This window comes from Saccopteryx leptura, chromosome 6, assembly GCF_036850995.1.
Source record: "Saccopteryx leptura isolate mSacLep1 chromosome 6, mSacLep1_pri_phased_curated, whole genome shotgun sequence".
Classification (NCBI taxonomy): Eukaryota; Metazoa; Chordata; class Mammalia; order Chiroptera; family Emballonuridae; genus Saccopteryx; species Saccopteryx leptura.
Window position 1 is genome coordinate 190,952,749 of NC_089508.1, and position 24,333 is coordinate 190,977,081.

Consider the following 24,333-nt stretch of genomic DNA (forward strand, 5'->3'; position numbering starts at 1 on the left):
GCCATAGGAAATGCTATCCCCGTTTTCCAGATGGGGAAACTGAGGATCAGAAGGACCAAGGGCCTTCCCGGGTGGCGACCAGGTGAGCCACGTCGCCCCGGGGTCTTGAACCCGGCAGCCCTGCTGCAGGGACGCGGCTCCCTCGGTGCTGGAGGAGCCGGGGCCAGGGAGAGCCCCGGCAGGCCGGCCCATGAGACCAGCCCCAGAGAAGGCAGGGCGGGCACTCGGGGCTCTGCTGGCTCTGCCACAGCACAAGCCTCGAGACTCAGTGGCGGTAGGGGCCTCAGCGGTTTCCACTTTAAACAGCCAGGCGACCACCGAGGGATTTGTTCCTTGCTTTCAGTTCTTCCTGTGCTTCTGTGGTGGTCAAGAGAGAGTCCCAAGTGCCAGTCAGTGGTCCTTACCGTGACGAGAGGGCTGGCCCCAGACTCAGGCCCAGCGCCGGGCTGGACGGAGCTGGACACAAGCTAGCATTTCCTTTCCGTTGTGTCCATGTGCACTGTCACCCTCTCCAACAGCAAGTGACGCGGGATTTCCGATACGAAGTGGCAAGATGAGGTTTCCTTCTCAAATTAACACAATAAGGGTTTTCTTTTTGCAAGTGGGTGAGATTAGAGGGCAATGCTAAGCGAATAGCAGAGGTGGTGTTAAATGTAGCAGAACCACGGAGGTGTTCTCTGTGAGGGAAGGTGGCATAGGCTGGCTCCTTCCCCCCAGGCCGGGCTGACACCAGCCCCGGAGGTCACTGAGGGGACCTGGGGAACCCAGCTCGCACGCCCCCTCCCCTCCCTGCTGAACAGCAGGGCCCCAGGGTCAGCACAGACCACCACAGGACTGCTGACCAGAATGTCTACCGCCTCGTGAAAGGGGCTAGGAGAAGGGGAGTTGTCCCTCACGGGTAAACCATGGAAACAGAAATCTGGAACCCGTAAGAGACAACAGCACAAAGTAAGCAACTGTCCACACCGGCCCCTTCTCTCACTGAGAGTGAAGTTCCAGCCTTTTGCGAAGGCCCGATGGGTAAAGCAGAGGGTCTGGAAGCACGCGGCCAGGGCTCCGGTCCCGGGTGCACCCTGAGCGAGCGGCTGCACTGCCCAGCCCAGTCCCCCCTCTGCGGAGCGGGGCGTCACGGGGCCCCGTTCCCAGGGTGGTTGGGAGTATCATCCAAGTTCACCCAGGTGAGAACGTAGGGCAGCCTGGCTCATGGTCTGTGCCCCAGGCACTGAGCCTGTTACGCTACGTCAGGTACTGGCTAGGTGTTGCGTCACGCCTGACATCATCAGCCCTGCGAAGCGGGCTCAGAGAGGTGCAGTGCCTCTTCCCAGGCCACACAGCTAGGAAGTGCTGAGGCCAGGGCAGGGACCCAGGCCCTCCAGCCTCATGCCTGGTGCCCTTTCTCCAGCACCCTGAGGTCACGCCCAAGCCCAACCCTGCCCTAAGCCTCCTGTCTCCTCTTCACTGTTCCTCCTTCCTCTGACCGTCAGATTGAAGAAGTTTCCTTTCAAAGGGGCACAGCCGGGCCTCTGTCTGCTGGGTCAACCTATTAGCTCCTCATCAACCATTCTGCTCCTCTCACTGCCTCCAACCCAGCCCGGCAGTCCCCCGGTAAAGCCGCTGGGCAAAGCAGTTCTGCTCTGACTATAGGAGACAAACCCCAGCTCAAACCGGAGAAGACCATGGGTCCACACAACCTCTCTGAGCCTCAGTTGGTCCTGAAGTGCCATGCGGTCCTAACAGTACCGACACAAACAGCTGCTGGAAGGACTCAGTGAGGCGATACCTGCCTGGCAGCTAACGAGTGCTCGTCATCAGTATTAGTCCTTGTATTGCTGTTGCTATTACTATGACTCCAAGGATGACGGTGGGAGGCACTGCCCCGTCTTCAAAGACCTCACCGTCCAGCAGGGAAAACCATCTGTACGTACACAAAGATGGGTGCGCGTCCAAGATCACGGGCGCCCCACCAACAGCAGAACAGGAGCAAATCGCGCAGCGGCAGACACGACGGCACCGCAGTCAGACAGGTGTGCAATGATCCAGGGCCGCCGAGAGAGGGAGAAGCTGCACGATTCATTTATACAGCACTCACTCACCAGGTGCCCACCGTGGGCCAGGCGCTGTGCCCGGCAGCGGCCCCACAACAATGGCCAAACGTCATCTCTGTCCCCGTGGGACTCCCACCCAGCGGAGGAGACAAACCAAGAACAAATCACTGTTGAAGTTCAGTAGAGCGAAGAAAGAAGAAGAAGGAGGAGGAGGAGGAGGAGGAGGAGGAAAGAAGAAGAAGAAGGAAGAAGAGGAAGAAGGAAGAAGAAGGAAGAAGGAAGAAGAAGGAAGGAGGAAGAAGGAAGAAGGAGGAAGAAGGAAGAAGGAGGAAGAAGGAAGAAGGAGGAAGAAGGAAGAAGGAGGAAGAAGGAAGAAGGAGGAAGGAGGAAGAAGGAGGAAGGAGGAAGAAGGAGGAAGAAGAAGGAAGAAGAAGGAAGAAGAAGGAAGAAGAAGGAAGAAGAAGAAGAAGAAGAAGGAAGAAGAAGAAGAAGAAGGAAGAAGAAGAAGAAGAAGGAAGAAGAAGAAGGAAGAAGAAGGAAGAAGAAGGAAGAAGAAGGAAGAAGAAGAAGAAGAAGGAAGAAGAAGAAGAAGAAGGAAGAAGAAGAAGAAGAAGGAAGAAGAAGAAGAAGAAGAAGAAGGAAGAAGAAGAAGGAAGAAGAAGAAGGAAGAAGAAGGAAGAAGAAGAAGAAGAAGAAGAAGAAGAAGGAGAAGAAGAAGGAGAAGGAGAAGGAGAAGGAGAAGGAGAAGGAGAAGGAGAAGGAGAAGGAGAAGGAGAAGGAGAAGGAGAAGGAGAAGAAGAAGAAGGGATAATAATAATACATTGTTCCACAAAAACATCTACCAGGAAACAGAGCTTAGTCGGAAGGGGTAGCCCAGGAAGGCTTCCTCCCCAAGGAGGTGAGGGTTAAAGGGGAGAGGGTAGAGCAAGGAGAGCAGTTGGGTGAGACCTGGAGGGTTAAGTTACCTGAGCTAATGGAGCAGGGAGGTGGTGAAATCAGTCATCCACTACTCCCAGCCTGCCACGTAACATACTAGCTGAGGCACCTCGGCCAACGTAATGAATCTCTCTGAGCCTCAGTGCCCTCATCTGCATAATGGGCACCATGTCAGCTACCTCACTAGACTAAATGTAATACACGGGGTAGTTAGCATAGTGCCAGTCAAGCCCATTTTAGGTGCAACTGATAGCACAATCAGTCAAAAACGGGTTAAAGGCCAAAAGGGGTTGTACTTGTTCCTATAACTGGAAAGATGGAGGCAGATTCTGGACTGCAGGGAGGGCGTGATCCAGGAGGTCAGCAGTATAATCGGGGCACAGTCTCCGTGTGTCTGTCTACCACTTCTGTTTTGTTCTGGCCTGGCTTCCGCCTTAGACAAGCTCTTTCCCACTGAGACCCTGCAGCTCCAGACCCACACTCGCAGTTCAGTAACTCCAACAGAAGGAGACTATTTCTAATATTTCCAGGATAAACTCCAGGACTGATTACACTGGACCATCTTGAGTCACATGTCCATCCTTAGACCCTTGGCCTGGGTTATGTGCCAGTCCCTAGAGTTTGAGGGAAAGAAGACTGAGGGACTCCATCCAAAACACGCGGCCAGAGAACAGTGGAAGTGTGGGTGCCCACAGGAAGAGTAAGGTGCTCTACAGAAGAAAGGCCACAGGGCCACCGCTGTCCACCACAGAAGTGACCCACAGACACAGACAGCCGTGCTGCAGGAGCCGGCGGCACACTGGCGGTGCCGAATAGTCACTGTGGCCCCTGACTCTGCAACCAGCCGGTACCGAGCCCACTGCTCATTCAGACATTCTGGTCCCAGCAGTGCAGAGAGGGGAGGGCAGACCCCAGGGCCAGACAGCCTGGATGCGAATCTTCAATGGCACCTCTAGCTGCGTGACCTTGTCCTCTCTCTGCCTCTTTCCTCATCTCTGAAACATGCATAAAACTATCACTTCTATGGAAAGGTCACTGTGTAGCTTAGATAAGCGGTATCTAAGGCAGGCAGACCAGCACAGGGCGGCTGGGTGAGTTAGTTCCCATCCCCATCACCATTGTTTCTCAGGCTCCGCCCTCAGCGGTTGTGCAGGATCGCCCCGCCCTGCAGGCTGAGCCCCTCCTACTTCTTCCACAACAGCCAGTCAGAGCCAGAGAGAGGCCACATTTGACTTCTCCCTTCCACCTGATGAAATCAAACATAAACATGAAACTGTGTGGCAGCAGGAACTCTGAGTGAGTGGATCCTGCGATCTGGGGATGTCATTCTGGAAAGAGCCCTTAGGAGGGGACATCAGAGACCCCTGAATAATCCAGACCACAGCCTCCCAGTGACTAACCCCCACTGCATCAGGTTACAGGCTCAGTGCCTGAAAAGCAAGCTTCTTCCCATGCCATTTCCAAAGGAGGGCAACAGTGTTCCTGTATGTCACCTGCAGGCATACGAGTGGAGACCCTGCCGCCCCCCAGAAAGACCTAGGAGGCAGAAATGATGAGAGAAGGAAAAGAGACTGAGAAAAGGAAGGAAAGAGGAAATTCCTTCATCAGTCAGTCATTCTGCAGGAATCCCACACTCAGCCAGGCACTTAGTACAAGTTGTCATTTAATCTCTATCGCAGACGTTAGTCACTATCCCCCGGGCGCCAGGTGAGGACACTGAGGGCTCGGAGAGGTAAGGTGACCGGCCCAAGGCCACCCAGGTAGTGAATGAACGGCAGAGCCGGGGCCGCCCCAGGCGTCCCGGTGCCGCGCGGCAGCTCCCAGCATGCTCCGCGCTGAGCCAAGCCGGGAACCTAACACCCCGCGGCACGTCGCGAGCGAGCAGGTTTCCAAGGAGAAGGAGGAGAGGTGTTGGGAACATGCAGTTATTTACAGGATGCAGTGTGGGTTGTCGCATGGCAGAGGGAGACATCCTGAGGTGAAGAGGGAGTGGGAGAAGCTGGGTCCTCAGTTTCCTCACCTCCGAGTGGAGACCGGCGCACGCCGGGCAGCACTGCCTGCAGCGCGGGTCTGGGGTGGGAGGTGGGCTGCCCGTGGTCTCCCGTGGAGGGAGGGGACTCACCCCAAGAACGGTAGGCCCCAGTGTCCCCAGAAGTGAGGGAGAAACATGCTTGGATCGTTAACGGAGCTTCTCAATTCTCCAAAGCTGGCAAATTGCTAAGGAAATGTGCAAATGAGGTCAGAGAACTTGGGGCTGGGAACAGCGAGATTCAACCAGGGACGCTCTGTGCGCTTGCCTTGCTCCTTAAAACCTCCCAGTGGATGGCTCCCATCCTAGTTCAAGCATCGGGGCTTCTCACCGTTCTGGCAAGGACCCACGGACCCCGGACCGCCCACCTCTCTGACCGGGGAGGGTCAGCATCGGTGGGGAGCCGTTTCTAACTCCCAAACCTGAAGGACGAGGAGGGAGCGGTTGCCGAGACTGCAGCCGAGAGCTGTGTGGGCAGGGCCACTTGACAGGAGTGGTGGCCTTCAGCGGAGAGGCTCTCTGAGCCTGTTCTCTTCCTGCCGCCAACCCCTGCTAGCTCCTCCCGTCGACAGAACACAACCAGAAGCCCGAGGAGAGAGGCAGCCAGCTGCCCGGCCGTCTGAGCCAGCCTCCCCGGCACCAAAGGAGGGTTGGGAGGGCGAGCGTGGGTCTGGAGGAGCCCACAGAAGCTGGCCCAGAAGATCACCTCCCAGCTGGTGCCGTGGGGACCTCGGTGACACTCCCGCTCTCTCTTCCTACCACAGGGAGCCTGGAAGTCATGCTGAGGGGGTGGCTTCACAACATGACACAGAACCTCCTCCCTCTTTCAGCCACAGCCCAGTGTTGTCTGACCGTGACAGTGAGAAAAACAAAACAACAACAACAAAAAAAGCAAAATAACAAGAGAAATGTTTGAGAAACTGTGGCAAAGAAATAGGTATCTTTTGAAAAATCTTTTAAAACTGATGACTTAGAATCCGGAAGCCCGTTTTAGTGAGGCCTAAAATGACGCCGTCTCAAAGACGTCCTGAGAGTCACCTTGAGAAGGACAATGGAGCCAAAATTCAGAGGTCTTTCAAATCCGTCCAATAGAAAGAGATGAGATAAAGGACCAAAGGACCGGTGAGAAGCTTGATGATCAATCACAGCCCGGAAGAGAGCTGAGATGAGACGGAGACACTCGGAACTTCTGAGGAAGCCTCGGCCTCTGCTTAAACTGAGGAGGCCCTCGGGGAAATTCCTGCTACTAAACTGTCCTTTGGAAGCAGGGGCGCCGAAGGCACTGCTCTGGAGGACAAATGTTCCCACTCCCACTGACAAACGAGGGGCAGACAGACCGAGCGGCAGGGGTGGCACTAGCCCAGGAGTGCTGAGGCCACTCAAGGGTCAAGTTGCAGAGCTGTTGGCCAAAACCTATGTGCAGTTTTGAGGGGATGCGGATCTGTGAACTGGGATCTGTGGATACGCAGTATGAGCAAGGACCCCACAGTGTGAGCTCTTCCTCTCATTTAAGTCCGTGTGACCATGGGGACCACGAAACGTGGGAGGCGGCTTGGACAGAAAACTGAGACCCGGGTGGTCGGCTCCTTCTTGGGACAGGGGTCCTTCCAGGGCCAGGGCCTGCTCGATGAGAAGTTTTCTGCAGGAGGGGACGCACAGCTCCAAAGTTACAGATTCCAGCAGGTCTCTCCCAGGTGGCAGAGACAGGGACCTCGTACAGAACAGCTGACGTGAAAGTGTGGCATTTATTGGTCACGTAACAGAAAAGCACAAGAGCAGAGGAGCCTCATGGGCACAGAGACCTGGGCGCTCAAACGCCATCATCACGAATGTCTCCTTCCCTGCTCTTGGCTCTGGTCTTCTCCTGTTGGCATCGCCTTTCGGCAGGCTCTCCCCAGGCAGTGGCCAAACAGTCCAGCTGCGCAGGCCCACACTCTGCCAGTGCTGCCAACCCAGAGGCACAGAAAGCCTCCTTCCCCTTGTTTCCAGCTAGAGCTCCGGGGCTGACTCTCATTGGCTTCACCTGGGTCGTTTTCTTTTTCATTCCAGAGCTGTGGCTATGGGTCTAATGCCCACCTTGGAAGTAGGGTGGGGAGTCAGCTCTACCAAAGCCTGGGTGTGGGAGAGGACAGGGACTCCCGAGATACCGAATATGTCAAAAACATATGTCATCACAGCACACAATGGCAAACATATCCCAATGACAAAAAATGCCACAGTGGTGTGATGAAGGCATGGAAGGAAATCATGGGGTTATGTGGATGGATCAAGAATGCAAAGAAAAGGGAAAGAGTTAAGATTTCAACAGGGATGGCAGCACTACTGTAGTGGTCGGTGGCCCAGCAGGGACCTAGGTCTGCAGGTTTCACCCTGAGACGATCGCTCAAGGCCCATGGGCCAGGACAAGCTGCTTCAACCCCAAGCAGGTTCAAGCAATGCCATCCATGGATTTCGCCTCTGAAAACATGCGTTGAGCATTCACAGTGGGGAAGGCCCTGGGTTTGATGTCAGGGACCCACGGATGGGTGGGCAGGACACAGCCCTTGCCCTCAGGCAGCTTAGGACCCAGTGGGAGGAGACAACCAAGGAGGTGTAACTTACTAATAACAGAAGGAAATAAACTTCGGAGTGCCGAGTGCCCCGCAGCGGGAGTGCTGCGGAGGGAGGGGCCGGCCTGGTGAACAGGGGTGCGCAGGCGCCGGACCCAGGGAGGCCCTCCCGGTCTGGACTTGATTCCACAGGCAACGGTGAGCCCTGGAAGGCTTTGAGCAGGGGCGTGGCACAAGCAGGAAGACGCCTCAGGGTCTTAGTGGAGCCAGACAAAGCCCAGAGGACCGCACGGACAGCAGGCCTGCGGAGGGAGACAGAGTGAGAAGTGGAAGGAGGGCGGCCAGGGGAGCCCTGATCGAAGTCCGGCAGAGGAGCACTCACTTCTTGGCTCCCGGACTGACTGACCCGGGACCAAGAAGGGGCAGCAGCTGCCCCGTGAAGTCAAAGAGAATGATGCTTCGTTCAGCTCCCGCTGGGAAAGGCAAGTGTCACACAAAGTAAAAAATGCCATTTATAATGACCCCCCCAAGAGGGAGTACAGGTTGGAAACGGGGGATAAGTCACTAACAAACAGGTGCTGGTGGCGTCCAGAGTGACAGTCATAAAGGAAGGTTGAGGGCAGCAGGGTGTCCAGGGATGATCCTACTCAATCGTTAACGGCTACTTCTCCAGGGCCTGCTGGGAGCCAGGCCCTCCTCTCGGCTCTGAGCCCAGAGGCATGAAGCAGGCATCCATTCTTATGTCACAGCAGGCTTCTGAGAGGACCTGGCCCCGTGTGTGTTTATGGGAGCAGCGTCTGCTTCCCCTGCCAGACCAGACGGGGGCGTGTCTATTCTCTGTGGTGCACCCTGCACCTGGAGGGGTCCCCAGCATGCAGTTCGTCCTGGAGTAAAGGGCTTCTCTCGGCCTCGGTGAGCCCCTATCCTCAAAGAGCTCAAAAGCAGACAAGCGTCAAGTTTGGGACCGCTGGTACTCTGATGACAAGGTCCACACGGGAGCACGGAGGACACTCCTGGCTCCACCTCTTTCCCAGAAGGGATCCCTTCACGCGTTAGCTGAGTCCTGGTGGTCGCAGTAAACGCTTGCCCAGAGCAGGGCAGACCAGGCCATCCCTCCAGGAGCAGGCAGGTCAGGCCAAGGCTCAGCAACGCCAGTGGACAGTGTGTCCAGGAGCAACAGGGAGCCCAAGTCAGGTGGTCTACCCATGGGATCAAATGAAATACACAGGTTGGTTCCTCCAAAGCTTATGCCACATGAGAGAGGGGTGGGTGCTAGGTGGCGAGATGAGCTGTGACCTCCGCATGGTTTAGGAGGGGATGATGCGACCAGACCGTGTGTAGGCCCGCTGTGGTCTCGGGCGGCCTGGAAGCCAGTCTGAAGGCACGAGCAGAAGGAGCGGTGGTCAGACGGCTAGCATGAGGACCCAGGCTGAGCCACACCGACCAGACGGGCACGGGGCTGCCCCAGAGGGCACCTCTTACTTAGATCCTTAGGACCTCGTTCTGGGGCCCGGACCTCCTGACGCCATCATTCTTGATCACACCTTCAGACTCAGACCCCCCCAACCCTATTAAGGGCCAGGCTGTGGCAAGATCCCCATCTAGGTGCTCCTATTAGAGTCACCCAAACTCTGGGACTGTGTCCCAAAACTCCAGAGCCGAGCTTAGCTTCTCGAAACCTACCAAGTCCCCCTCTGGAAATGTGGCCGCCTGTGGACACCACCCAGGTCATATACTGATGCCACCGTTTCTCCAACAACGCTACCTGAAGAAGGAGCTTAACGTCTCCGAGTCAGAGCACCCTTCTGTCTGAATATATATATACAGTGGCGGTGGTGACATTTCAGGTCAGGGAGGCACTGGCGTGGGAATCCAATCAAATGAAGATTACAAATCACCTACAGCAGTGAGAGGCTCAGCAAATGAAAATTCCTTCCTCCTCGGTCCCTTAAGCCTTTCCCTGGCTTCATTTTTCCAAGACCTCTCCAACCCGCTTTGTTTGCCAAATAAAAAGTGGTTCTATTTTTCTTTGTTTTTCTGCCAGAAAGAAACAACTGGAGGTTGAGTGGCACCGAGCAGTTGTTTTGAGATGTGTGGGCAGAACGTTCTTCCTGTTCTCAGCCTGAGGACTAAGCCCCCTTCCGACCTCCTTCAGGCGATTTCTGTTTGGGAATACGATGTCCCAAGTCCCCAGGACACTGGGGAGGACAGAGGAAGCCCCAGGAAGGGTGAAGGAGAAAAAGAAACATCTCCCAATTCTCCTCTCAGCTGCAAATTCTTTTCTTTCTAATTCCGACTTGAACTCGGGAAAAACATGAGTCAGAGTTCTTTGACCGAGAAGATTGTAGAAGGAAGGCTTTGTCTAGCGGTCATACTGCCCCAACTCCAGAAGCAGCCCCTGCCTCGCTCAGGTGTGAGAGGGAGCAAGAATTACAGCCGGTGAGACTGGGCTGCAGTTTCCTAAACACCATTTCATCTAAGCCGCACAGTCACCCTGGGAGGTCAGGGCCACCCCCACACCTTTGCCGAAGAGAAAACTGAGCCTCAGAGGCAAGTCACAGCCTCTGGAAGGGGCGGAGGGCTGCTGAGATGTAACCCACGCCTCCCCGTGGCCAAGCCCACCAGGGTCTCCCCCACGGTACCTCTGGGATGACTTAGGCATCTGTCCCTTCCCTGCTTGGGGCTTCCAGTCCCATCTGGCTTACAAGCTGTGTGTATCTGCTCCTCCTCCTCAGAGCTGCCTCTTCACTAAGACAGCACGTAGGGTGTTGTATTGTCGTCCGCTGTGGGCATCTCTGCCCCACTCCCTTCTGAGCACTGCCAATCAGAGGCCCCAGAGGGAAAGGATCCTCCTGAGCATGTGATTGGTCCAGGTGCTCTCTCTCTATGGAGTAAGAGGGGAAAGAGGAACCCCGAAACTTCGTATACATGGCTGTTTGCCTAGGAGCATGTCCGGGGTGTCACAGGCCCTCCATGCACTGCTGACGTCAATAATTGAGCGAGGAACACCTACCGCCTCAGGCTGTTGTGCAGCTGCAAGGGCCGACCCCTGTACCAACCCCAGAAGACCGCTTGGCCCACGGCAGGTGTTTCTGAGAAGTGTGGAGCTGTGTGCTGGGCTGTAACTGGGAAGGACATTTCCGGGGGGTTCAGGAGTTGGGAGTTCCGTTAACTTGCTGCCTCGTGTTGAGAAAGTCCCATCCCCTTCCTGCTCCTGTTTCCCTGTTTGTAAATTGAGGGCCCTGGGCTAGAAGACGAGAAAGGTGGCTTCTCATGCATGTTTCCTCTCCTCCCCTCACTCCACTCCTCCCCTCACACATGCACACACATGCACACACGCACGCACACGCCTGCCCATCAATCTCCAGGATCACGGGCTGCTGCCTCTCCACACGCTCGCTCTCTCTCTCTCATTTCCTTGAGCAGAAGCTGCAGAGCTGATTAGCCTCTGGTGTCTGTGGTCCTCCCCTCATACACATTTTATCAAAGAGCGAGGTGTGTTCCGTGGGCCGTGGTGCGCTGGTCCTAGCCTCGCCGGAAACAAGTCCTTCCCAGCTCCCGCGCTCCGTGGGGGCAGGGGCTGGGCCAGCCACCTCTGCACCCGAGTGGAAAGGACATCTATGTTTGCAGCTGGAGGTGACACCTCGAAGGCCGCCCTGCAAGGGGACAGGGGAAGGGGTCTTCCATTCCAAAAGGAGCAGTGAGGCTAAAGAAGAAAAATTCCTCCAAGACCAGGGTCATTTCCAACCCCATGACTCTAGACATTAACATTTGCAGAATTGAAGATTCCAAAGTTGTGAGTGAATGTGTGTGTACACGAGTCTAAGCTGCTATCGATCCTAAAATAGTTCTACGGTCCTGTGATTCAGTTTCTTTGGTTGTTGTTTTTTCTGAAAGACACAGGCCCCAAACATCTGATCCTCAGGTTCTGTGGACCCGAGGCAAGGGTTTTCAGCGAGTGGGTCTATCCGAAGTCCCTGGGGGCCTGGGAACCAGTGCCAACTCCTGGGCTCCATCTCAGAGACTCTGACTCAGGTCACACGGGATGAGACCCAAGAATCTGGTTTTCCTAACTGGTGCCCCGCTGCAGTGGTGAGTAGGAGTGGGCCGCTCGTAGACACAAGTGGTTAGGAAGCCTGTCTGTAGATTCTGTGGTTTAAGTATGATTACAGAATGGACTTTTGCTTATGACTCTATGTTCTGGAACTCTGTTCATGTTTCTGTGTGCCTGAGAGGGGACTCTAGGTTATAAAGACTCTCCCTGAGCAGGGATTTCACAAAGGGGAGAGGAGAAGGGACCAAGTGCCATCAGGATGGAGGGGCATTCTGGAAGGGGAGCCCCCTGAGGGCACAGAGCTGACTCGGATGCTGCATCCACTATGCCTGAGCATCCAGACTCAGATGCGGAGGCAGGAGGGGCGCACCGGCTGGTTCTAGAGTCACAGGAGCACCCGGGCTCATGAGGAAGACTTCATGATGGGCAGGGCGGTCCGATCACGTCCCAGAGAGTTGGAAGGGCTGAGACTAGAGGAGGGGAGACAAGTCACTGCGCAGAGCTCAGAAAAGAGCCAGAGGCAAGGGCGGGAGAACATGCCGTCACAGCACCCCGTGGTGCCAGGTGGTGGGGGAATGCAGACGGGTGGGCCAGACTGGGAACTGCACGGTTCCAGGAAAGCTCCAGACAAGAGGGACATCCCGGGGTTCTGGTTCTGCGTGTGGGCGGGCAGAGGACTGCTTCGCTCTGCTGATGAGTGCCTGGAGCTGGGAGGGTGGGGACAGGATGAAGGGTGGCAGAAGACCTCAGAGAATCTGGCAGGCCTGACGCTGGGCTGGGGACTGGGGACGGGTTCTGAGTGGGGGCAGGTTCTGGGACTGAGAGGCCCCTCAGGGAGTTCACACACACTCACACACACACACACACACACACACACACACACACACACACTGTGCACCACCTACACGAGTCAGGGTTCAGATGGACACCTGGGACCCTCTTTCTGAGAAACCAAAGTAGACAGTGGAGAATTCAAGATTTCTCTAGCCTGCCAGGTGGGGCAGGGGCTAGCATCCTGGGTCCCCACAGGCCCGGCTGGTGGGAGGAGAATGGAAAAGGAGGGGTCAGTCACTCTCACTGACACACTTAACCTGCCTGCCTAACAGGTAATGACACTTGTGGCTGCACACCCCTTCTGCCCCACATAATAGCAGTGACACATGTGCCAGTCCAGCCTATTGTCACACACATCTGCACACTTACACCCAGTGGTGGCACCAGTTCATATTAATGGTAACATCCTACCACCTGTGTCACCTCTCGTGGGCAGCTCCAGCTAGACAGACGCCATGCCACAGAAAGGACAGCATCCCCAGAGCCTCTGCCTCCGACACAGCTTGTGAAAGCGCCACCCGCTGTGGTCGCACGCTGCACAACCAGCACACCGTACACGACACCCTGGCTGTACACCGGCACCATCACACAGTGCTAGACATACGCCACTGGAACAGCAGCCCGCTTTGCCGCACACTGCCACACACAGACGACCCGCTCACGCCAGAGTCACCCCGCATCAGGGGGGACACACCACCACCACACACTCAGAGTCGCAGGGCGGCACACCCGCACCGACCCTCCTAGCACCGCTGCCCTCCACGTGGACGCTGCCCACTTCCTGCACGGCCACACCCTGATGGGCACACACACACACACAAATGCACACTGCACACCAGTGGGTTTGCCTTCACGCTGTGTCATTTCATGTCGAAGGAGAATGACCAGGACCCTGACTTCACACCTTAACAGGGATGGCACCCTGGCCATTATCAGTGACAAGAGGAGAGCCAAGTGGCCTAGAGCCCTGCCCTGTGTACCGCCATGCTTCTGCCTGGGGCACATGGCCACCCCTTCAAACCACGAGCAGCTCTGCCCTTCCCGGCGCCAGCTAGAAGAGCAGGATGCGGAGTTGGCATCTGGAGTTCTCCGATGCCTCCCTGCACCCACCCAGCAGGCCCCAGATCAGGGCTGGCAGTTGGCGCTCCCCAGACACCTGCCCGCCTCCCGCTCTGCACCCAGAGCGCCCTTTGGGCTGAGGCAGTGGCAGGGAAGAAATCGGCTGACCTTTGGACGACAGCCATTCTCGCTGATACCCACATTTATGCTCCGTGACAGCTGTCGTTCGTCACATACTGTTCCTCGATCCCCACACAAAGTACTGACATTAGCTCTGTTGATTGGCTTCCTAGTGAACATTCAAGGCATGCACGTATCATTTTAAAAATCTGTTCAGATCTGGCCCCCTGCCCCAGCTGGCGGAGCTCCTAAACAGCAGTGGAGATTCAGCACAGACCAGGGGAAGGAGCCCTAAGCAGAGCCAGACCCACGTTCTACCGGGTGACTCTCAGAACCTGTCCAGAGAGAGCAGGCTCTGCAGAGACCCGAGGCTGGGGGGCGGGGGGGGAGGGCGGGGAGGCGAATGCAGCCGGCTGGATTAGAGATGCCTGACATGGAAGGCCATGCCTACCACCCACATGACACGAGGACCCCGAACTGGGTGTGAATTCTTTTTTTTTTTTTTAAGTGAGAAAACTAGATAGGAAAGACTGTAAATGTCAATGTAAAAAAATATCTGCAGAGCAAAAGTTACATTTCCATAGGCTGTGGAATGTGCAGAAGAGAAGGAGCCCAGGGTGGTGGACGGACCACGGAGCTCGGTGTCGGGCCGGCCCGGGCTGGTTTCCTGGCTCTGCCCAAGACTCGCGGTAGGTCCCTGGGCCTTGTCTTCCCCATCTCGAAAACAGGGGTTTACATGAACTAAAGGAGAGATGTCATTCATGCAAAGCCCCAAAGTGAGCGCCTGAGACATACTGGGAGCCCGACAGTCACTATTGCTATGATTAGTAGGATTTCAATCATTAGGAAACACTTCTAATGTGTAGTGACTTTTCTGCATTGAAAACAGAGCATCTGTTCGTGTCCAGACTGGTAACACTGAACAAGGGGCAAGCATTCATCTCTCCACCATCTTCTCTTGACAGGAAGCACCAATAGCTCAAGTGTCAGGATTTACCCTAAGCATTCAACAGGGTGAAGTCACCAAAACTTGACTGAGCTGTCCTTTTATGCACCAGTAAGACTTTCTGCAGGTAGACATGACTCATGTCAGCTCATGCAGTCTTAATAGACTCCTAGGAGCCTGGGTTCAAAGGGGGCTTTAGCTGCCACCTGTCACCCTTACTGCCATCTTCCAGGACTGGGGAGCTCACCACTTCACGTAAGGCACTCCGTACTGTGGCCGGACAGCTCACTGGTGTTACGTTCTTCCTCTTAGAGCGTCTGTCTGCTCCCTTGACCTTTCCCCCACTGCCCTAATTCTGTCTTCAGAGCCGTAGAGACAATAGTATTCCTCTTTCTTTTCAATGGTCATTCATTCATCCAAGGAGCACCTATCTCCTCAGCACCTGCTCTGCCGGGCAGCGTGTGAAGTGCTGGAACGACAGCTGAGCACAGCTTGCCAGCCCTGCAGGGCCAACTCCCCTCCGGCGGTCTCTCCTCCAGGAGGGTGGGCCTCCAATCTTTCAACCTGCCCTCATTTGACCTGTCCGGATGCCCACCACCAAACCACCACCTTCTCTTCTAAACATACTCTCGCTTACCAAATTCCACCTCAAACTGTGGTGCCCAGAACTGAGCTCAGTATTTTTCTGAAGGTTAAGTTGGGTTTTTGGGGCCAGATTGGTCAACATCCACATCAAAGGCAACACCCGTTGCGGAGAAACCCCAAATGTAACCACAATGCAACCAGCTGTAAGAACCGTGAGAACGGAGAGAAAGGAGGGAGGAGGAGGAGGACCGTGAGTCCCGAAACGGCAGGCTGTCAGACCTCCTTGCCCAGAACTCCCCTCAGGCATCAGTGCCGAGTCTTAAGTCATCCTAATCAAAGAGCCTCCCTCTGCCCCGCCCCATTAGTGTCTGCCACAGGAAGCGGAAGGAGAATCCAGAATGGCCCAGGCTAGTGCTAAGCTGGGAATTCGGACATAAAGGAAGGACCTTCCCTACGCCGAGCCCCCTAGCCTGTAGAGGGAGAACAGAGATGAGCTTCAGAAGGTGACCCTCCAGGTACCGGAGCAAGATCCACCCTGGCCTCTGACTTGTGGGGCAAGGGCTCTCCACCCTGAGGCCTCTGCTGTGAACATGTGCAAAGGAATAGTCCCCCTTATTGAAACAAAATCCCGCCTCCTGCCCCTCCCAGACCCAGTCCTGGCTGCTCCTGCCACGCCCTGCCTGGAAGGATGCCATCCCCGTCCAGGAGCAGAAGTCACCTCCACTCTGACACAACCCTGGTTGATGTGTCAACTCCTGCAAATCTTTTAAAGGCCTGGTACAGGGCCCCTCCTCTCTCTTAAGCCATTTTCCTACACATTGGGCTGGATTGAAGGAAGCATGTGGGAGCCAAAAGATGGCAGGCAGAATGGAAAAACTCATTACAAGACAGTAATGAAACACACACACAGAAACAAAAGTGTGTGGGGATGAGGAAAGGCTAGGGGCGGCGGCACATGCCGCCCTGCCACCTGGGGTCCCCTCTTCTTCCCTGGGCCTCGGAGAGGAGGAAGTGACCTTCTAGAATAGAGTTACCGCAGGATTCCTTAGTCTGCCCAGGATAGCTGATCGAGAAGGGACGGCCTGGCCTCGGTCCACTGCTACGTGGCAGCAGTCTGCAACCTCTGGGGCCGTGTGGAGGGCTCCCTGCCCCCTGCGGGGCCTTACCCACAGCATGCATCAGTACTTCCTGACTGCTCCTGAGGCAGGACACTGTGCTGAGGCCACCAAGATGGTCCGGTGGCAGTCCCGTCCTGTAGGAGCTCCCAGGAAGAGGCGTGCGAGCAGAGGGACAGCCCTGAAGCAGGCGTGCGTGCGTTTCAGGGTGGTGGGAGCCCTGGGGAGAGTGCTCCCACCTCCACCTGGAGGAGTCAAGGAGGACCTTCCTGCGCGGTGACCTTCCCGTCCTGCCTTAGAGAACCGGTCCTCCATCCCCTCGGGCACTGAAACAGCGAGCCTGTGCCCCTAGGAGCTCTGGCCGAGACAGGTGGCAGCAGGGAGGGCTGGCAGGGTGAGCAGGACAGGCAAAGGTGAAGAAGGAAGGGACGTTCAGGGAGAGAAGAGGGGGGGGAAGCAGGGAGAAAGGGAGAGGGAGGAGGAAGAGAGGGGAGAGAGGAAGAGAGGGAGGGACTGAGGAAGAGCGGAGAGAGAGGGAGAGAGAGAGAGATTTGAATTTCCCATCTGGAAGGGGAGCAGCAGCACGTCAGGGCCTGGCTGAGGGGTGTGATTGGAGGGCGCCTCCGGCGGCAGCAGCGGCCCCAGCTCGCCGGGCGGAGTTGCACGCGGCGGCGGCAGCGGCGGTGGGAGCTGGAAGAGCAGGAGGAACCGCCTCGCTGAGTCCGGCTGGCCGGAGCCCTGCAGAGGCTCAGACGGTTGCAGGGACCGCAGGTCGGTGCTGGCCGCGGGCCGGGAGGGCGGAGCCGGCTGTGGGCAACAGGGTCCCGGCTCTCCTCTCGAGGCTGAGGGCTGCCCGGGAGGCTGGGGAGTAATGCTTTCGGGGGGACAGCTCCCCAAGACAGCCGAGGCGCAGGAACAGGGGGCCGCGCGGCAGCAGCAAGCACCTTCCCAGGCGCTCGTTGTGGTGCTGAAAGGACAGCTCCCTGCCCGGGGAAGGAGCAGGCTGGGAGGGAGGGAAGGGGAGCAGACTGGGAAGGGGTGTGGGCCCCGGGACCCCTCCCCCACAGAAGCCCCAAACAGCTTGGCTCCTGAGGAGCCAGGACCGCCCGAGGGCAATGGGAGGGTCTGGTCTGAACCCAGAGAATAACTTCGAGCTCCCAAGGGTGGGGGTGGGGGTAGGGATCTCGATCTAAGCGACTTAACTGGGAGCCCGCCAGGGCCCTCGAGCCCCGGAGGAGGAAGCCGCCCCCGCGAGGTACAGTATGGGCTCCCAGAGTGAATCAGAGGGCGGTGGGAGGGGAGCAGACAAACCGCAGGTGGCGGGGAGGGAGCCTAAATGCCTTCTCGGGGTGGGGGACCAAGGGGATTATTTGTCCTCGGAGGAGACTTGGTTGGGGCAGCCCAGCAAGCTGCCTATGGTCATCAGGAAGGATCTCTTCTATGCCCTCGCCGGCCTCACTCTGCCCCCTCCCTCAGCAAAGTTTGAGACCGGGCTGAGTCCTGGGGTTGGAGATGTGTGTTGGGGGAGGGGCGCTCTCAGTCGCCAAGCGAGAGCCCAGGCAAAGCGGCTGGCTGTGCTGGTCGGTGTGGGGGCCGGAGAGAGGGGCGCCAGGATCCCCGTTCCCTCTTCTGCGGGGGGCGGGGTGCAGGGAGCCGCAAACCCCCCCCCCCACAGTGCTCTTCTGCAGGGGCAGGTACCTACCCCTGTCCCTTCTCCCCTGCCCCTGCCCCTCCCCCAGCGCTGCTCCCCTCCAGGGGTGTCGGATGGGACGGGGTGGGTAGGGTAGAGTGGGGGTAGATGAACAACCTCTGTTAGGGGAGGGTGGCAAAAAAGCAAATGAGTGTTGAATTGAGTTGCAGTGAATATAGTCCAGACTTGAGCCATTTAAAAAATAATAAGAAGAAAGAAAACAGAAAAACAACCACAAGGACAAACACTGCAGGTGCCTGAGCCTGCTTGTCAGATGGCAGGGACCCAGTTCTGAAACCGGCCAGAGGCTCAGACGGCAGAGACTCGGGAGGTGCGCCGGCTGCCTTCGGGCTGGGACAGGCTGGGAGGGAGTCAAGGAGGAGAAGCTGAAGAGGCACCCTATCCGGGGAGCGCTGAAGGCAAGGAAACCTAATGCTGCAGCACCCCTTTATCCCATCCTCCGCCTCCCCTCCCCCAACCCAGCACCCCCAGCACCCCCCCACCCCGCCCCCACCACCTTTCCTGCTCCGGGATAAACCCAAGCTCCGGGCAGAATCGCTGAGGAGCGCCTCCTGGCGGTCTAGATAAAATCCTCCACTGCACGCAACCTGCTGGACCTCGGCACTCCTACAGGCATATGGCAAAATCCCTCCACACACGCCCGCACACACGCCCACGCAGATGCACGTGATGCCTAAGTGCAGAGGCAGCATGCAGATCATACCTCGAACGCGTACATTCTCACACGTTCGTAGAACATTCAAGTCAGCAAGTACATCCTAAGGCCGGCTCCACCACGAAGCAAGAGACACTGTGGACTCTGGGACAGCAAACAATGCACAGGACACAGGGAGGAGCCCAGGGGGGCGGGGAAGAGAAAGACACAGAGCTGGACAGAGCACAAGCTGGAGGCAGTCACGGCTGCCCTAGAAAGTGCCAAGGGTGGCAAGCGAGGAAGATCCCAACACGTCCCATTGAGGAGATCCGGCACATTTCATGGAGGGAATGATGTTTGAGAGGGACATTTGAAAATTAATACTGCTGCTGCTGATGATGACGATGATGATGGTGATGATAGCCAATATGGACTGGGCACCTACTATGTGCCAAATACCGGCTGAGCATTTAATTAATGTTCACCACATGCCTAGGGCATACGTGTTATTGTCTCCATGTTACAGAAAAGCCACTTGCTCAAGGTCACTTATAAATAGTGGAACCAGGATTTGAACTGGCAGAGATGAGGTTAACGGGTCCTTCCCAAGGCTGTGGAAACAGCACAAACCAATGCCCCGGGGCCTGGAGGTAATATGTTGTAGTACACCTGAGGCGGAGCCACAGGCAAGGAGTTGGAAATGAAGGGCAAGGCGGGCAGGTGCTCGACTGTGCAGGATTGAAGGTCAGCACAAGGACTCTGACCAGTTTAACAAGGTCATGTGGAGCCATGGCAGGCTGTGTTTGTAGGGGATTTGCCCTCTGGGAAGAGTAGCCGGAGACCATGTGGAGGACGGATGAGAGAGAGCTGAGGGAGAGACAGAGTCTAAGTTTATGCACAAATCCAGAAGCGCGAGGCCCCAAGCAAGGCGTTAGCGGCCGTGGGAGAGGGGGGGTGTGAACGCTGACCGCTCTGTGAAGCTCCAGTTCCCGGACGACTGCTCCCTCAGCGCCCCATCCCGACTGTCTCTCACTGAGTCCTTGTGTGGTCTCTGCCCGGCGTCTGCCTCCACAGCCGCCCGAATGCTGTGACAGCAGAGGTTGGGACTCCCTCGTGCCCTGCCACGGCCTCAGCACCCAGAACAATGCCCGGCAGAGAGCAGGTGCTCAGAGACTATTTGCGGTGTGAGTGAATAAGTGAATTCGCTGAGTCTGGCCCTTTCCGCTGAGACAGGTGGGACCAGGCACGCTGGAGGAGAGGACAGTTGGGTGAGGGAGGCGAGGATGAGACTGCTCCTTGGACAAGGTGAACTGAGATTATCCACGCGACAATACCCAGCAGAGAGTGAAATGTGTAGGTTTGGGAAGAGAGTGGGTGAAGGGAGAAGGGAGGGAGAGAAGGGGTGAGGGGAAGAGAGATCAATCTGCGGCTATTAAAAGGAATAAACCAATAACAAGAATAGGCGAGATTCCCAAGGGAGATAGTGGGGGAGGGAGGGGCAGTGGGAAGGGAAGAGGGGGAGTGATTGCCTAATGAACAGCTACATCTGAAAGCAGCAATTTCCAATCAGTATGCTGTGGCACACGGCGTGCTGCAAGAATGCTAAAAACATGCAATACCTGACTGTTCAGTCAGGGGCACTGACCTCTTTTCCCTTAGACTGTCGGATAAAGAAAAATTACAACAGCCAACACAATAGATGTCTGATGTGAATGAGTCAAAATTATACCTGCTTTTTGTCAGATCAGCAAAAATTATATTTTTTGGTATGCCTCAGAATTTTAGGGATTAGTTTATGTGTGCCGTGAGATGAAAAAAGTTGAAAATGGCTGTTTTAAAGGAAAGGAGCCAGCAGAGGAGGGAGAGAGGTCCTGTCTGATAAGACCACAAGAGTGCTGTGTCATGGAATTCCGGAGCTCCAAGAAGGCAGGAGAGGCCTGGGGGGGGGGGGGGGGTCATCCTCCACATCTGACTCTGCAGACAGACGCACAGAGGAGGCGGAGTGCTGTGCAGACACTCCCGGTCCGCCGGGCAGTTCGGGGGGCAGTGCAGAGGCAGCGGGTCCCTGACCTGAGGGCTGTAGGGCGTGACTAGGAGGGGAGAAAGCAGAGACACCAAGTCGACTGAGATCCCTGCACCGTGAAGTGAGAGGGCAGAGACAGACGAAGGGGAGGGTGGGGTCAGAGCCAGAGCTGGAGAAGCAGGGGATAAGAGACCCCCGGAGGTGAGATTTAAAAGAGGGGGTGAGGAATGGATCCGGGAGGAGGTGCAGAGGGAGGAAATCTGAGTGAAGGCAGATGGCTTGGCTCCCAGGGAAGGAGGGGCCCTCTTCCTCAGGAGCTAGGAGGAGGGGAGGGCACAGGGCTCGCACTAGCTGGCATTCATCGCTTTGAGAACAGTAACAGTCCCCACTGACTGGCCCCCATCCCGTGCCAGACGCAGTCCATAAATTATTCCTAACCTTTCACAGTGGTATTATAATCCTCACTTTATAGAGGAGACCAACACCAGAAAGGTTAAGTCAATTACTCATCGTCACACAGCCAGAAAGTAGCAGATTGAGGATGCAAGTCAGCCGTGCCTGACCACAGAGCTCATGGAGTCTTCCCCTGCACCACGGGAAGTGAGGGGAAAGTCACCTGCTGAGCGGATGGCGTAAGAGTGCGCTGGGCCTCGCGATGTCGGTTAGGGAGGCCTGGACAGGGTGAATAAGACATTGTTTAAGAGCTAAGAGGACCATGCTGGGAGTGGCCAACAGAACTTTGAGGAGGACCCAAGAAGCTTGGCTCAGTAGCCCCAGCAGGCCCAGAGTAGGAGGCACCCAGAGCAATATGGACATAAGCATGGAGAACACTCCACCCTTGAGTAGGTACATCATGTCCTGGGGACAAATGGTGATCATCAGTGTTTGCGAACAAATGCATGGAAGCAGAGGAGTCTGGAGAGGGGGACGGTTTCGTGACAGAGAGGCGGCGTGTTAAGTCTGAGCAGAGCCCATGGTGAGGGTGTGTACGAGAAATGCATTTCTTGACTTAGTTATGGCCTATCTCCCTACACACACAAACACACGCACGCCACACGCACTCCCAGAATGCAATCTGCATGAGGAAAGGACTCCGTCTTGTTCACTGCTCTATCCTCTCTGTACCTGACATACTGCCTGGCACATAGCAGGTGCTCAATTAATACTTGTTGGCTGAGTGAATACAGGAGTCTGGAGCCCCGATAACATGTCTAGGTGTCATCATTATCAGCAGTCATTAAGGCCCCTAGAAAGCATGGTTTTTCCCTAGGGAAAGGTTTGAGAGGAAAAAGAGGCTGAGGTCAGAGCCCTGAGAACAACCTTCTTGAAGATACAAGAGGAAGAAGAGGAGTCAGCGAAGGAAGAGAAAGAGAAGAGAGGAGAAGAGGAGACAGAAGGGGAAGGGGTGGGAGGAGTAGGGGGGGGAGGGAGGACTGGGGGGCAGGGAGCAGGAGGAGATGGAGGAAGGGAAGACACCAGTCACAGAATCAAGAGAAGAGAGGGACTTAAGGATACAGTGGAGTGGCCAGCAGTTCAAATGCTTCAGAACTGCTCCCCCAGCAGCGCTGGAGCAGACTTACCAGAGCAGCAGTTTAGGGAGGAGGCTGAAACTAAAGCCCAGGTGTCCTGCCAACCAATTTGAAACATCTCAGATTAGAGCCGGGCATCTTCTACCACCACCTGGCAGTTCCTTGAGCGACATGTAAACACAGGAGGAAGAACCCAATGGGTCCTGAAAGCACTCAGTGTTTACATTGTATTCCTCTCGTTCTTGGAAATGCAGTCTCTCTACCACGTTTGAATCCAATGAAAACCTTGACTGACTGAGCTGAGCAGACTTCGTACTTGGAATTCTGGGTTGGGGTGGGTTCTGCCCGTCCAGGAAGTGCTGGCCTGTTTGGGGCATCCTCCTCAAAAGGCGGTCAGCTTTGGCTAATGCTAATGAGCTCCTGCCACACACCAGGCACTTGACCGGCATGTTGTCTGCCCCTCAGACATCAGCAGAGGGGCAGTCTTAATGCGCCCTCACCGTGCAGGGAACGAGGTGAAGCTTCCACAGGCCCAGTGAGCAGCGAGCCTGCTTAACAAACCAGGTGTGTTGGATGCCAGAGCCTGTAGGGATTTGTTTTTTTTTTTTAACTCTATCATGCCTTTCTCTCCTCAAAACAGCCTATCAGGTGGTCTGATCATGCAGACATCCTAAAATAAACTCTCAGGCCCCATTTTATGAAAAGATCTCAGTCTAACAATATGTTTTCTCATTTTGAAAGAAATGAGGAAAATCCATCACCGACGGACAGCCAGTGACCTTGAACTCAACCCGGCTGCAGTGTCTGCCTGCCATTTCACAGGACCCCTTTTTCCTAGAGAAACAGAGAGACCCCGAGGCAGTGTGGGGTTGACAGGCCGTGCAGGGTCATTCTGGCCTCAAGTGACCCTCAAGCCACATCACACTTTGGACAGTTCACAGATGTCCCATCCACTCCCCAAAGGGGGCGTCTGGTGGCTCTGCCTCTGAGAGAACGGGTGAAACTGTGAGTGGTTGAAATACAAAGGAAGCCTCTAATAGTTCGAGTGTTGGGGTTCACATTCTTAGGGCTGTGGGGAAACGGGGTGAAAGGCAGGCGAGGGGAGGGGCTCCCGGCTCTCTACCCCTGCCCCCCGACCACTGCAGTGGTTCCACTTTTACATATTTCGCATATTGAGATTCCCATTAAGTTTTTATTTGAAGAAAATCTTCTGAGGCAAAATAATAACAATAAAAAAATATAATAAAAGCTGAAAGCTGGTGATTTAGGGAGCGGGAGGAGGACTCCAGAAGCCGAGTGCTGATAGGCCCGTGCTCAGCACTCTAGGCCCTTAAGCCCCAAGAAGATGATCGTGTCTCTACCCCCACGTGCAGTTCAAAATAAAAATCAATATTAAGCCATAAAACACAAAACTTACATGTATGCTGCAATAAAAATAATAGGTTTCTCCATTTGTCTAATTGTAGAGGTTTGGATACGTTCGTTCATCCAAGCTAGCTGTTCCCGTTTCCTCGCCCGGCCCTGATCTGTGGGCCCCTGAGCACCCCTCGGTCCGTCCAGGGGTGGAACCAGTGGCCCAGGCTGGAGCTCTCTCCAGTGTCCACAGCAGCTCTGAGCAAGGACGCTCCATCATTTCTCTCTGACAGGAGGAAAACAGGGCTCAAGGAGGTTCAGTAACTCGTCTGAGGAACACGTGGCAAAGAAGGAGTGCCGGTAGCGTTAGAACCCTGCTCTGCCTGCGTCCGCAGGACGGGCTCTTTTCAAGACTCCTGACCGCAATCATGATCAAGATGGCTGTAAAATAGAGATCCGAGCTGTTCGACAGCATCTATGTGCCCGGGGCCTAGCAAATGCTCAAGAAATAGCCCCTTCCCCTGTGCCAGGGCATTGCGTCCCGGCCTCAGACTGATAGGGGTGCAAGCCTGAACCAGGACGAGGCGACTGTGCATCTCACCCTGGCACCCTGCCCGTGCCGAGGCCTCTCCCTTCTCACCCCGGCTCTTCTTTTGCAGGTTGGCACATTGCCCCCAGCCAGGCCTGCCAGGCGCGCTGCATGAGAGTCCGGCCGTGGGCGGAGGCACGCTAACCGAGTCGCGACATGGATTTCGTCATGAAGCAGGCCCTCGGAGGTGAGGCCGCAGCCCTGCACCCTCGCCCTCACCCG

General features: G+C 55.9%; 1 protein-coding gene across 3 annotated transcripts in view; it reads left to right on the forward strand.

Annotated features, from left to right (window-relative positions):
* The window catches only part of CPLX2 (complexin 2), a 69,486-nt gene that overhangs the window by 40,128 nt on the left and 5,025 nt on the right, over window positions 1-24,333 (forward strand). For 2 of the 3 annotated variants that reach the window (XM_066342446.1, XM_066342445.1), the window contains one exon: window positions 24,182-24,298. In XM_066342446.1, the coding sequence (XP_066198543.1) occupies window positions 24,268-24,298 (31 nt within the window). In that variant the 5' untranslated portion in view covers window positions 24,182-24,267. Of the gene's footprint in view, window positions 1-16,880; window positions 17,044-24,181; window positions 24,299-24,333 lie in introns of those variants that run through there. The other variant, XM_066342447.1, reaches the window with a different exon arrangement.